The 14,906-nt window shown below is 32.7% G+C and overlaps 1 protein-coding gene across 1 annotated transcript; it reads right to left on the reverse strand.

The window, feature by feature from the left end:
- Nucleotides 1–1,784: 1,784 nt before the first annotated feature.
- LOC114759926 (uncharacterized) lies at nucleotides 1,785–6,405 on the reverse strand. Its single transcript, XM_028949167.1, has 4 exons — nucleotides 6,254–6,405; nucleotides 6,052–6,151; nucleotides 2,844–3,233; nucleotides 1,785–2,105 (listed from the first exon to the last, which is right to left on the reverse strand). The coding sequence occupies exons 1-4, from the start codon at nucleotides 6,358–6,360 to the stop codon at nucleotides 1,977–1,979; spliced, it is 726 nt and encodes a 241-aa protein (XP_028805000.1). The 5' UTR covers nucleotides 6,361–6,405; the 3' UTR covers nucleotides 1,785–1,976.
- Nucleotides 6,406–14,906: the final 8,501 nt, after the last annotated feature.

Below are 14,906 nucleotides of genomic sequence, written 5' to 3' on the forward strand. Positions count from 1 at the left end.
AAAAAGGATGAAAGCTGACCTAATTAAGGGCAAAGTTTGACCATACGAAATTTTGAGCAAATGACAGAGTTTGGATTTGAAACTTAACAGTCTAATAGATCATATTTTTAGCTTTAAAATGAGTAGTGTTTCATAAAATTTGGAGTTTTGTACAAAATGTTGTGTCCTTCCAAATTGGGCATAAATTCTGAAAAATTAGAAAATTTACCAAATGAACAGTACATCTTGACATTAAAACTAGGCACACATGAGCTAGAAGTTTCCTTAAAGATCTCACTATAAGCTTCAAGTAAGATTTGGAACTATATAATTTTGATTTTTCTAGAATCAGTTATGACTTTTCAAAATTTGGAGGAATTTAGGGTTACAATGAATAGTAATCCTAAAAAATAAGTTTAAAAATTCAAAATTCTCCAATTTAATGACTTGAGAAATGGTTCCAAATGCCTCCACTTGATGTGAAATTGGGTAATAAAGTAAGGTGTGATGCAGGCACTGAACATAGGCTTCTCTTCTAGTGGGAATTCGAACCTTGTTCATCACGTTGTGAGGGAAAAACTCCTTCTATTAGACCCAACTCCTGGTGGTCTGATTAAGTACATTTGTTAATATGAAACAACTAACGTGCCATCGGATCTTTTTTGAGCTCGACAAGCCGTGTGAAATTAAGATCCAAATCTTTCATTTCCTAGACAATAGATCCATTAGCCACCATGAATAACTACGCCTCAATGCAGCTACTTCGTCCTACATCACAAGCATTAATAAGGTCCTTAATTTTTCAATAATGCATAAATGAGGTGTTATGATCAGCTAATGATGCCAAAAAATGATCAAGGAAAATATATATCGAATTAGTCAAGCTTTAAGCATACATTGTTCAAATAGCATAAATGTTCTGAAATAAATACATAATGGAAAGAAATCACAGAAATGATATTGGAAATAACAGAAAGTAGGGTGAAGAAAGTTGTAGAAGGGAAGAGAGAGTATTCCACATAGAGAAGATTCCAAATCATTCCATCCCTTTTGTAACCAATTTTGTGCTTATTATACTACCTAAATCTGGCAATTCGCACGTTTTCCAGCTTCCTTTCTGGCTCCTTCGCATCCATCATGACCCAAATTCTTTATGACCATTACATGTAGATACTTTATAGGTATAAAATAGACACATCAATTAGGTTGTTATGATCATTTTTGTTGAGATAGAGACAATACTTCGCTAAACATGATTGTTCTAGGATTATTGTAACTTGATTGATGTTTTGAGAGATAATTGATTGATACTCTCTAGCTGGGAGCGCTAACCCCAAAAAAAGTAATTTATCTTCCTAAACTACACTTATTTATGAAGGGAGTAAGTGTGAGAGAGAATGAGTGAAAAAAATAAATGATAGCGATATATAATTAATTAGAAATAAAAATTATAAAAACATTAAATGGCGACACAAATTCAAACTAAAGCTCATTAAAAAAACAAAAAGAAAAACTTCACAGATATAAAGCCTACATTTTGAAGCAGAGAAGTATTTTAGAATCAACCTTTTATGATTCCGTGTAGCAAAACAACTAGAAATGTTTCAAACATGATCACTTGGGCCGACTAGCAAAAAGCGATGCAATTAAGGTGGTAGAGAATCAGTTATTCACATATATATGTGTGCGCCGCGCGGGCCCCCCCGGGGGGAAGTGTCTTTGCCTCTATAATACCTTTATAACTATATTCTACGATAGGTTCAACTTGATGATCTAGTCCGAGAGCAATAAATGGCGCATTTGAATTCTTCAAATCAACCAAGCCAATTTTGCCATCTATTATATTATCCTATCTGACATTTTAAACAAAATTATAGTACTATCGTCCTTGCCTTTTCCTTCTCAAAATGTTTAAACATTCACCAACAAGAAAGAGTAAAGGTTCTGTATATTACAGGCACCAAAATGGTCAAAACATGAGTACATCTAATCATTGCTCAACCATATAAGGCACGCCATGGCTCTTTGCTATCCCTTGATGTCTTAGTTGGATTCCATGTCATACTGTCTTTTGAATAGTTCAAGCCTGTAGCGCTGGCCAAAATCTCGCCAATGGTGTGAGTTATCTAGCAAAGAATGACAAGGATTAGATGATGAAGATAAATCTGTGGATTACAAGAGAAAAGGAGTTAATTATTTATTTTCTATTTTGGGCACCCAGTGAAGATCTATAAATAGCCAGGCTAACTCAATTGTTTCGAGCTAAGCAATGTTTCAAGGCTTAAAGTTTATGCATTGGTCGCAAACATGAATTCAGTTGGCCTCCATGTGGTTTAATCTGAAGCTCCTCATTCAACTCCCATGTAGTTTGTTCGCATCAACATTTAACCATACAAATGTGTTTTTATTCTACAATTTTAGCCCAAGTAACCATATGAAAGTCAAAATGATGAACTAATTTACTGTTAAAAGCATCCTATGCTGATCTTAAAAGAGTTGTAAGTTGATTATTTGTTTGGAATTGGTCACTTAATCCTAGTCTGTAACACCAAAAATATTCAAGATAAAAGGGAAACATTTAAATAGAAATTTTTATCACTTTTAATAGAGAAAAATTATCACCTGGCAGTTAAAGAGTAGTTGAACAAATAAATTTTGAATAAGCCACTTTAAACGACAATAGAGTAAACTGACATAGGGCCAACCGAAACAAGGTAAACTGTGATGTATTGTTATTTGAGAGGATGAGGATGCAGAATGTAATTATACATAGCTACCCATTTGCACACGGTAGATATTTTCACATGGATATATAATTGCACAAAATCCACTATTAAGAAAAAAAGGCTCAGGGAAATATGTACCTCAAACTCTTCAGTAGATTTATTCGGTAGATTCTGTCCTGTTTGTCCAATGAGAAAAAAGCTCGGTAGCTTCAACACGTTAAGTAAGTGAAGGCAACATGCTAATGTCTCATGCTGAATCTGCAGCGAGGATGGTGGTTTCACGGTTTTGGAGAGTAAGGTCTCATTGGTTTCTCCTTCTTGACTTATCTGTATACCGTAAACTAATGCTCTGGTCTCATTGGATCTCAAAGATTTGCTATCCCTTTTTATTTGGGATGAATCCACAATAATTGGTATATACAGCTTTGGCATTAGGGATGACTTATCTCCTGCCATCTTATTAAGAACCTCATTAACAGCACATGCGAGGACAGGTGGTTCATAATGTTGCATAAGCACCAGTGTCACCTGGATGAGTTTATTAGATTCCGATATATATTGGGAAGATGACATAAGTGCACAGATGAAAATGGAGACATTCAAGCCAATGGCCTTGTGATCTAGTGGTATAAAAACTCCCCTATAAGTAGGAGATTAAAAGGTTTGACCACACTTGGAGCCACAGGCTGTGTTAGTACATGCCCCTCTAAATAAATGAAAAAAAATTAGAGATATATGCAAGATTAACCATCACGTTTACTATTTCCGGCCCCTGTTAATTCTCTAGCACAAAGCAAGAGAGTAATAAAGGATGTTAAGTAAAGAAATTAATAGTGCTCCTCCTAAAATTAATCATCAGAAAAACTGAAAAGAAGACATTAATTATAACCAAGGAAAGAACCATGAGATTAGTTACCAGGCGATTACTGTAAAATAGGGTATATGTTTGGAAAATGCAATTAGTAAAATATATTTATTGTTCAATATATACTTCTCCCCATTCTTGAACAGAAGTTAAGAACATGTTACTCTTCCCAATATTGAAGACTCCACTACTACAACCAAACACCCACTCTCGATTTATCTTGCTTAATGGCACCAACTTTATTCTCTTTGTTTCAGGAAGCAAAACAAGATATTCAGCATTCCCGTCATATCAAGGTGCTCAATTACTACAAATCTCCATATGCACCTTTTGATTTCATTAAGCATACTAAAGCTTTTCCCCTCATTAGCTTTGTTAGGAAAATTGAAAATCTAGGAATCTATTATTAAAGGTGATTAACACACTGACTATCTTTGAGATAAATTGAGTTTTTGTCATGCTGTTGGTGGAGACAAGTTTGGGACAATAAGATCATCAAGTTTGAGTTGATAAAAAGCCGACAATGACAAAGGTTCAATGGTAAGGGCAAAAGTGGTTGCTTTGTGTCAAAATTGGGAAAGTCAAGGTCAAATCATGTGGGGAAGTTCAAGTGCAAGAGGATAAAAGGAAGAAAACTGGCTCCTCATAAGAAGGAAGATTTGAAGAGACATTAGACAGGCGATAAAGCTCAATTCCCATGAGTACATTCAGAACAGGCAGCACATATTTCATAGATAAATAATACCCAGGGTAAATTAGGGTTCCCAAAAAATAAATTTATCTAAGAATTTAAGCCACTTAATTTTCTATATGAAGGAAATAGTAAAATCCTGAGGGATCTTCATATCACTAGCCTCACTGGGGACCACTTGTTAACCTTCTTAACACATTAGACAGCAAAACTGAAAGCCGCATAGTGCCGAAAAAAATCCACAGGGAAAAACCAAGAACGCCCATAGTAATAGCATCCATGGTAAGTAACAAAAACCAGGGAGAAAGAGGCCCAAGAACAGCTATATAATGTAAGGTGTGCGCAAATTAGCTGATTGGGTAGTTTTAACTGTTGGATGGGCAACTGCAATAAACGGGAGCCCAAGGCTTGAGTAGGGGGAGCTTTTGACAGACATACAGTGTTGTGTGAATTTCTGAATCCCCTCCCCCCCTTTTTCCTTCCATGGATTCCTGTTTATCAGAAGTATTAATGAACTTTTAAAGAGGATTGATAATCTGGGCATTCTCCAATCATTTTTTATTGCTGTTGTTATTTCTACTTTACATCCCATGTTGGATAAAAGGTATTACAATCTGCTGGCTTATCACCAATTCACAATGCTGCATATCAATGTCAGTGCGTATGATCAATATAATCATAAGCAGTGAAAGACGCAGTAGAAAATGGCAGAAAATATCAAGTGAGCATCTGTTAGAGTGGAGGGAAGAACTTCAAACTCTTTATTGAATTATCTAATTTAACACTATTTTTTCCTTTATAGTGGGAAATCAAGATAATGCTTCCATTGTCTAGCACCGTTCTTCAAATGATTCATGCATAGCCGAAGCTTGACTTTTAACTATCCCAAGAATCACAATATTGTAACAAAGAACATTTCATTTTGTTAATCAGAGTAAAGTAGGGTTGCTACTAGCAAAACCTGGGGGCTAAATAAGAATTACAGCTTTTGTTATACGCTCCTTTATTTATAGTATACTGAAAACAGAGTTTTATAAACTGGTATAAAAGTTCTCCTTCCAAACCTTCATGCAATTTTAGAGATTGAATAAAAAAGGTATGCAAATTCTTTTTTTTTTTTTTTTTTTTTTATTTCATCTCTTTATCCCTTCTCCATTTCTCTCTCCTTGTCATCTTCCCCATTCTCTTTGCATCCCTATTTTCTTCCTCTATCAGCTACCAATACTTGTTGCATCTCATCCATTTCCATGGAAAGAAACACACTGTCCAAATCTTCTATTATTTTTGTTTTAGCTTTCCATTTTCTTAGAGACCATGATGTGAGTAACAAACTTTTGACGCAGTGGAGAGCCCCAGAGGACCCTGAGAAAAGCTCCCTAGCCTTCCATATAGCAATTTTTCAATGGCTCAGGTGAAGGTGGGGAACAGGTCCCTCAAGACTATTGACAATAAAGACATGTTTACGGTACCAGAATTACTAATCCTTACTACTGAAAACTATGACTTAAAATGTCTTCAAAGCATTGCATCAAAAGCAGCATACACAAGTTTTAGTCTTAAGTTTTCCTTTCATTCATGAAGGGGATGGCATTGGTATAACCCAATTTGGAGTTGTTTCCTTTTGTTTAGAGACGGGAAGGAATAGAATGGTTATTACATAATCCCTCTCACAATGGCTACCTCTTGCTTAATTCGTTAAATACAACTTATCTATATAGTTATTTTACCTCCAGATAACTTGGCTAAAAAAAAATAATTAACAAAGTAAGAAAAGGAGAGCAAGAGAGAACCTGGAAAGTGCCCCCAGGATTAACAAAATGAAAAATGCTCCCTGATGCCTTGTGATCTTTGATTCCGTAACCCTCCAGGGATAGCTCAAAGGAGTCCTCTCTGTAACAAAGATAAAAACCCTCAGATCACACCATTGATGGAATTAAATATGAAGAAGAAGAAAATGCGAGAGCAAAAATAAAAAACAACAAAAAAACTCACAGGCAGCGCAAAGACAGGGAAGGGTTGGGGTGGAAAGCATCGGAGATGGCAGAGGCAAATCCTTTTGCGTCTCTGAAGAGAATGATGACCTTTGAGGCTACCTTCATTTCGCCCCCTCTCTAATTTCTTTGTTCCAACAATTGTTATACGGTATGAAGATGCTTCTTACGTTTTAGTATTGGGGAAAAGGCCGAAGAAACTTCGTTCCGACAAGACGACACTTGACCTACACTGTTAAAAAAACGTGAGGTTCTTAGTTTCAATTTTTTTTTTTTTGGGGTACAATTCTTCGTTTCAACTTCGGTTGCATGAATTAATGGCAAAAAAACTCTTGAAAATTTGAAATATTAATTATAGGTGAGAACAAGTCCTTGATCTAAAATTGTAAGAAACGAATTCATGTTTATAAAAAGAAAAAAGAATTTATGGGCTTGCATAAAATAAATAAGGGAAAATTTTATTCAAGGACTACAGTTGAGAATTTATATCAAATATCCCCCAAAACATTCTGAAATATCACTGAAAGACCAAAAGACTAAACTGAAATTAAAATTAAGAGTAAGATTATACTAATACCCCTCACTTTTATTTTTTTAAAAAATAAATATTAATGGTCATCGGAGTTGCCGCCATCGGCATTCAGGTGGCCACCGCCAGAGGTTGGAGCTCCGGTGGCTAGAAGATTTTTTTTAAAAAAAAAAACAAGGTGCTCAAAAGAAGGTTTGAACCCATGACCTCTTAACACACCAAAAATAATATAACCACCAAGCCAAGCAACCATTTAATCATGTGGTGCAAATAAAAATATATATATAACAAAACAAATGCAAGTGTGCAAGTATAAGTGAACAAGTGAAATTCGACAGTTTACAAGTGAAATTCGACAGTTTACAATAAAAATTTGACAATTTACAAATAACATAATGAAATTCACAACTTCAAATGTAAGTATGTGCAAATGAACAAGTGAAATTTGAAGATTTATAATAAAAGTTTATGGATTTACAATCCAAATTTAGCTATTTACAAGAAATACAAGAGAATTAACACCCAAAATGTAAGTATTTGAGTGTAAATGAACAAGTGAAATTCAAAATTTATAAACAAAATTGAGCAATTTACAACAAAAATTTAGCAATTTACAAATAACATAATATAATTCACAACTCCAAATACAAGTGTTTAAGTGTAAATGAGCAAATGAAATCGGAAGATTTACAACAAAAGTTTATAGATTTACAAGTGAAATTTAGTATTTACAACGAAAATTTCATTTGCTTATTTACACTTGTAAATAGTGAATTTCACTTGTAAATCCATAAACTTTTGCTCAAATGAAAATTTCATTGTAAATACTAAATTTTACTTGTAAATTGTCAAATTTCACTTGTAAATCCATAAACTTTTGGTGTAAATCTTTAAACTTCACTTACTTATATACACTTAAATATTTACATTTAGGGTTGTGAATTCCATTATGTTATTTTAAATTGTCAAATTTTTGTTGTAAATTGCTGAATTTTACTTGTAAATTGTCGAATTTCACTTATTCACTTACGCTCAAACACTTATATTCTGGGTTGTGAATTCTATTATGTTATTTTTAAATTGTCAAATTTTTGTTGTAAATTACTCAAGTTTACTTGTAAATTGTCGAATTTCACTTATTCACTTACACTCAAACACTTACATTTTGGGTTATGAATTCTCTTGTGTTTCTTATTAATAGCCAAATTTGGGTTATAAATCCATAAACTTTTGTTGTGAATTTTCAAATTTCACTTGCTTATTTGCACTTAAATACTTACATTTGGAGTTGTGAATTATATTATGTTATTTGCAAATTGGCAGATTTTTATTGTAAATTCCTGAATTTCACTTGTAAACTATCAAATTTCACTTGTTCATTTATACTTGGACACTTGTGTTTGTTTTGTTATATATATTTTTATTTGTATCACATGATTAAATGAATTGCTTGGTTTGGTGTGCTAAGGGGTCATGGGTTCAAACCTTCCATTGATCACCTTATTTTAACCAAAAAAGAAAAATCTTCCGTCCACCGGAGCTCCAATCTTTAGCGGCGGCCACCTGAGAGCCAACCTCTGGTGGCCAGAACTCTGGCTACCATTAATATTTATGTTTTAAAAAAATAAAAATGAGGGATATTATTGTAATCTTACTTTTAATTTTGATTTTAATTTGGTCCTTTGGTCTTACAGTGATATTTCAAAATGTTTTAAGGGTTGTTCGATATAAATTCTCAATTGCGGTCCTTAAATGAAATTTTCCTAATAAATAATCATGGGCTAACTTGGGTTATAGAATCGGATCCAGGTATGAAAGGCCAATCATCTAAACTTTCTGGATCAAATTCAAAATGTTCTTCTTGTTTTTTTTTTCCTTCATATTCTCCCTCTTAATTAATAAGACCCTTTTAAGTTTTAACTACTTTGTCAAAATCAACCTTCTAATTGGAAAAAAGGTTTGGGTCTTGAGAGAACCCTCAATTAAAGCAAATTTATATTTAGTGTTTGATAGTATCTTTAACAATAGGATACCTGTGCATAGGGGAAAAAAAAAACACCTCCATTGGTGGTGAGCAAAATTCATCATTTAGCTACTCTTTCTTCTCTTGCTTTTTCAAATATACACAATTTGAAAGGAAAGAGCACCTCTTCATCAATGCCAATGTATCATGAACATATTAAATCAAATGAAGAAGATTGAATTATCATAACGCAAAATATAAATTCCAAAACATGGTGTTAGCTTTTAGCTAATATATTGCATTAAGACATTTCTTCTGTCCTTATTTTTCCTCTTTCTCTTATGTTAAATTAGCACATATACAGGATACAGTTGAAAGATCTTATACTCCCTAATTCTTATTAGTTATTTTTAGGTACTATGACTTGATCTTGTTACTTTTATTATTTTATTAATTCATTTTTATCCTTACCCAAAAGGAATAGAGGTAATTAAGTCATTGGCATAGTGTAAAAATTTAAAAAAAAATTCTAATTTAAAAATATTTAATATCGTGATTATATGTAAAAAGTTGCAAGTTAATGGGATATTCCTGTTAATACCTTACTTGTTGACTTATAATACTCCCTCCGTTCCTTATTATAAGAGACAAATAATCGAAGTATGTTGATCAAAAAAACAGTTAAAATTAGTTAAGAACAATTAATGTGTAAAAAGTATAATTTTTTTTCCAAAAATGCCCTCATTAATAAAGAAAGAGAGCATGAGAGAGAACAATTAAATTAATAAAAGAAAGAGAAGTGGGAGGGAGAGAGAGTGTGAGTTGGAGATAATAAATATGGGTAAAATAGTAAATCAACACAAAAAAGTAGAGATAACTTGTAAGTGTCTCTTATATATAGAAACATACCATAAGCATCAAATGTCTCTTATAATAAGGAACGGAGGGAATAAGAATCATCTACGGATAGGATGAAGTGTATATGTAAAAGAAAATAATGGCCATAAAATTTTTATCTGGTATTTTGTAGGTAGAAATTAAGGAAACTATGTCAAAATGAAAATGTATACAAATGATAAAAGAAAAATTCACCAGAAACCATGGGACCAAGTCTGCCTCCCATCTTTTTATGGGGGCTCAGGGAGTTAAGAAAGTGGAAGAATTCAATAATGCACTTCTAGCAAAATTAGTGCATTAGAGGGTTCAGTGCTCCCTCACACCCTAAAACAAAAATATATCTCAGATGTTCAGAAAAGTGATTTTAAAAATCCTACGGTGCAATCTTCGATTTGGAACACATAGAAAGGAATACAAGAGTTAATTAAATCTCATTTACGATGGAGAATAGGTTGAGGACATAACATCAAAATTTTTAGCCACTAGTGGTGGACGATACGGGTTGTCCCCCCTTAACTATTACTGCAAGATAGAGGATGTTGGGACCTGAAATTTTTGAAACAAATTTATGATAGTTCAGCGGTCCCTTTCTAGTGGTGAGTAAAAGAGACACTTTAATATGGTCATCACATCCTTCATGTTCATGTACTGTGGCTGCGGGATACCTGCATGTAGCTAAGACCTTGCAGTAATAGCTAATACCTCCTGATGCTCTTCTTTAGAATTTAAAGATTTTTGGTCTATGATTAAGAATTTGTTTTTTGGCCACCGAGAGTTAAATTATTTATTTGGAAGTTACTGAATGGGTCATTTTCAATAAAATCCCCACTTCATGATCACCATCTAAATGTGGATTTACATCAAATTTTAGTTTAATCTTTTGAGTTTAAAAAATATATTTTTAGTTCCTTCAACTTAACATTGTCAACCTTACTTACGAAAAATACTAAGTTAAAAATTTTTAAAGGATTACTCATGATGTAAATGCTGAAACATTAATTTTTAATTCAAAATATGTAAATTAACAAAACCTCATTTTTATCAAAAATTTGTATGAAGTTATGAAATAAAATAAAAATTTCTTTCCTTACTTTTATCATTGAAAAAACAATTATAGTTAAGGGTAAAAAATATCCATGAAAATATATTAAAAGCTCACCCAACACGATGAACTTTCTATGGGCTTAAATCTACAAATTCAAATTTCAAAAGAGCTTAATAATGTGAACGCCATTAAAATTAAACAAAAAGTAGGACCCACAATTTTTTAAAAACCAAAATATCCCAATTAAAACAAAAAACTTTAAGGGTACAAAATACCTATGAACCTATACCCAAAGTTCACCAAACACCATGTAATTTTTAATGAAAGTGCCAAAATACCTCCAATCTCGAAGGGCTATTACAATAGAGTGTGTTAAATATTATTGATTATAATAAATTTTTATATCCCCAATATTTATAATTAAAAAAAGTATTAATGTTTCTTAATAAATTTTTTTATTAACAAATTTTTTTTAACAAAAACCAGCCAATAGTTATAGTAATTATATTAACTAGATTTATGTCTTATCTCAATTTTTAGGCCTAGAAGCCTTGGAAATAACCTAAAGAAGGTAGGCTACCAAGCTCCTTTTGAGCAGAAGCCCCAAAAATAATAAAGGAAGTCAAAGTAGTGTCAGGGATATTTTAAAGTCTCAAGGGCCCAGAAAGAGAAAAGAGAGTAGAAACAGACCAAGAGTTAAGCTAGAAATCTCAAAACGAAGGCTGTATGAAGTTAAGTCCAAACAGGGACTAAACTGTAAATTCAGAAAGCTACGGCCAACAGGGGTAAAAATAGAAAGTATACAGAAAATTCTAAGAAAATCCCAAAAAATGGGAAATAATTAATATTCTAAGACTCTTTTGTGAAGAGAAATGACGAAAATACCCTTGAGGCAACTTAAATGGAATTTATAAAGTGATGGCCGGAAAAAATTATACCATTTGAGGTAATTATTTAAAATAGCAAGAGACATAAAAAAATGTATGCAAAAATGAAGTTAAATGGTTGAAAGGTTATATTAATTTATAAAATTAGTCCTGTAACCAAAATGCCAGTGGAATGGCTTCAATAAATTAAAGAGCTGATTATGCCGATAAAAAGATATTTTAGTAAATGAATTTTATATAAGGCTTAAAGGAAATGTTATGGCTTGAAAAAATTCATAGATTTTCTCTAAGGGTGGAAGGAATTTTTGGGTAGACAGAATAATTTTCAAAGCTCGATAAAGCCAGAAAGAAACCCCGAAAAACGAGAGCCAAGTAAATTGAAAAAATTATGATTAGTAGGAAATAGGGTGTCATTTGTCAAGCTACCATTGGAAAGGATTTTGACTTGGAAAATCAATTTTATTTGGATTTAATTTACGGGTGAAAAATGGTTCAAGAAGCCATAATCAAGTGACACCTCATCCTTCTAATTTTCTTGATCTTGAATGGCAATTGTGACTTCAACAAGGCACTCATTTTGGCCAAGAGGGGGGAACTCTTGCAAATTCATTTCTTGAATTTCAAACAAGAGGAGAGCTAGCCACTTTAATCATCCAAGCTAAGGTTCAAGGTTGGTGACTTATTCTAGCATATTTCTTGTGGTGTTGTCTTAGTTTGATTGGTTGAAAAATCTATTTTCCCCTCAAGTTTGTTGCTAGCTAAAATGTATAAGGTTTGGAGGAGGAAGTTTTGATGTTATATCTAGTTCAAACACAATGGTTCAAGGTTGTTTTAAGTGGTTTTGTGTTGATATGTGAAAGATTTCTTGATTGTTAAAGAAGGGTGTGTTCGGCCAATATGAGATATGTACCCTAGGATGAGATTTTCATAGTTTTGATGCTTCCATTGTGTTTGAAATGAAAAATGGTGTAAGATGAACCTAAAGAACAAGCATTGGAAGTATTAGAATTAAAGTTGGAATTCTTGGAGTTATGAACCCCCTATTCGGCCAATACTGTTTCTTGGGGAAGTAGTTTTCTTTTCATTAATCTAAGCTCATATTTGGATTCCTTGGGCAAAATTGTGTAGGATTAGTTTAAGAATAATTTTTACAAAGTTAGAACATTAATCCAAAGTTAAGAGAAAATGCTTAAGTTCAAGAAGATTAGTCTTGAACTTTATTTATCTCTTGGTTCTAATAGATTGTATGATCAATGTGACCATGTTTAGGACCTTGGAACATCCAAGAGGAATTTTAGTGATGTTGACCGAACGACCACATGGTTGAAAAGTTAAGGGAGTCAAAGGAAAAGTAAGAGAAAAGCCTGAAGTCCAAGTTAGTGAACTTACCTATTGTCATTGCTTGATGTTGTGTGCTTGTATGTTGCTGTGTACATGTTATTTGAATGTTATTGTAACATGTTTTAGCTACTGTAATTGCTATTCATGATGAGTAGATTATGTCTCCATGGCCTATCAAGAAGTTAGCTTTGAGCATGCTAATATGTCACTAATTAACAAGAGAATAAATAAGTTACATGTAGTGCATTAGCATCCATCTAGCATGATTAATATGGTATTGTTTGCTATTGAGATTCCTCCAAATCTCACCCCCTCCTTAACCAACCATTTAGGTCAATCAATGATGGGTAATAATGACATGAGAAGCAAGGAGAAGAAAGTGGAGAATTATTGATATTAATGAATGAGATTAATATTCAATGTACAATTCCCCTATATTGTAAATTTGTTTATGGATGCCTTGATGCAATTTATGTGGATAGAATGCTTATGGCATGTATGAAAATGTATGACCATGAATGGGAAAGAGTAAACCTAAGTTATGTATGCCAAAGAAATAAAAAGACTTAAAGCAAGCAAAGGTGAAAGGACAAAACATAGGTCCTTGACCAGTTAGTTTCGAGCTTCAATTTGACCTACCAAATGAACAATTTAAGCTACAAAATTTGGCAGACTTATAGTTCACATGCCAAGCTTAAAAATGAGAGACAGGTCTGCTCAATTAGATATGTACACAAGGAGATATAAATTTTCAAAATTTGAGGCACAAATCTGGAAGTTCCAGATTTTACCAAATGAATAGTAATATTTATTGATTAAACTGTATGAATTGGCCAAATATAAGTCTAATTGGATTTTTTTTCCTTAAAGAGCATTAAAAGAGCTTTTTGTAGAATTTTAGAACACCTCCATACGATATTTTTAGAATTAGTTATGGTTTTTCAAGGTTGGACTTGTAATTTGAAAATTACACAGTAAACAATATTTTCTGAAAAGCAACATCCTAAATGAGATTTTTGAACTCAAAACCATCTAATGTGGTCTAAAATAATTCTAAATGAACTCTAAGATATTATATAAGTAAGGTATGACAATTTATCTCCCTTGCGTTGCATCAAAAGTGATATTCCGACAAGTGTTAACCATAAAAGTAATTCAAAATGAGAACCTAAGAATTAAAGCATGAGTTGATATTCTCATTCTACAAAGTTAAAAAAAGATTTATGTCTTGGATAATGTAAATCTTTTTATTTTAATTTAAATTACATAAATCTTTTGCTAACATTTAAATTAGGAAATATTCTAGAAAAAGAACTATAAAATTAGTATTTTTCAATTCAGGCACCTAACACTTCAGAGTGATAGAGGAAAAAGTAAACTTAAATTGGAATTTTGAAATTTTGGTGGATAGGATCATGTTGATAAACTCTTATGTTGTACTAAATTTTTGGGCTGATTTGTAGGATTAAAGTGGCAATTTCATGAATAAAAAATATATACGATCTAATTAGAAGAAATTCATATTTTTGCTAGAAATTTTTGAATTTGTTGTGAAACAGTCACTTGGGCTGGATTTCGTTTATTTGAGGACCATGTTAGGAAAATTAGGGACATGACTTTAGGCCGAAACTAGCAGTAATTGAACGCCCAGTCCAAAGGCGAAGATGAAGCCCTGATTATTAAAGCTTTGCATTTTAAGGGAAGGCTGAGACAGATTTCAGTTATTAACCACAAAAAAAGGAACTAATTGGTAAATGAGCTGGCAGAAGAAAAGAAGGACAATTGTCCATTAATTGGTATTACATAGACAAAAGGAGAGGGAGGCATGCTGGTTTTCTTCTTCTTCGACTTTGCTCTCTCTTCTATAGATTTCAATTTTTCTCTCTCTAGAATCTCCCAACCAGATCCACAATCGCTCTCTTTAGACCAATCTAATTTCTTTCTTGCCAACATCAATCACCTTCCTCTGTTCCTCTCCATCTAATTTCCAAA

This window comes from Neltuma alba, unplaced genomic scaffold, assembly GCF_004799145.2.
Source record: "Neltuma alba isolate B1F8T4 unplaced genomic scaffold, ASM479914v2 tig00010918_pilon, whole genome shotgun sequence".
NCBI lineage: Eukaryota > Viridiplantae > Streptophyta > Magnoliopsida > Fabales > Fabaceae > Neltuma > Neltuma alba.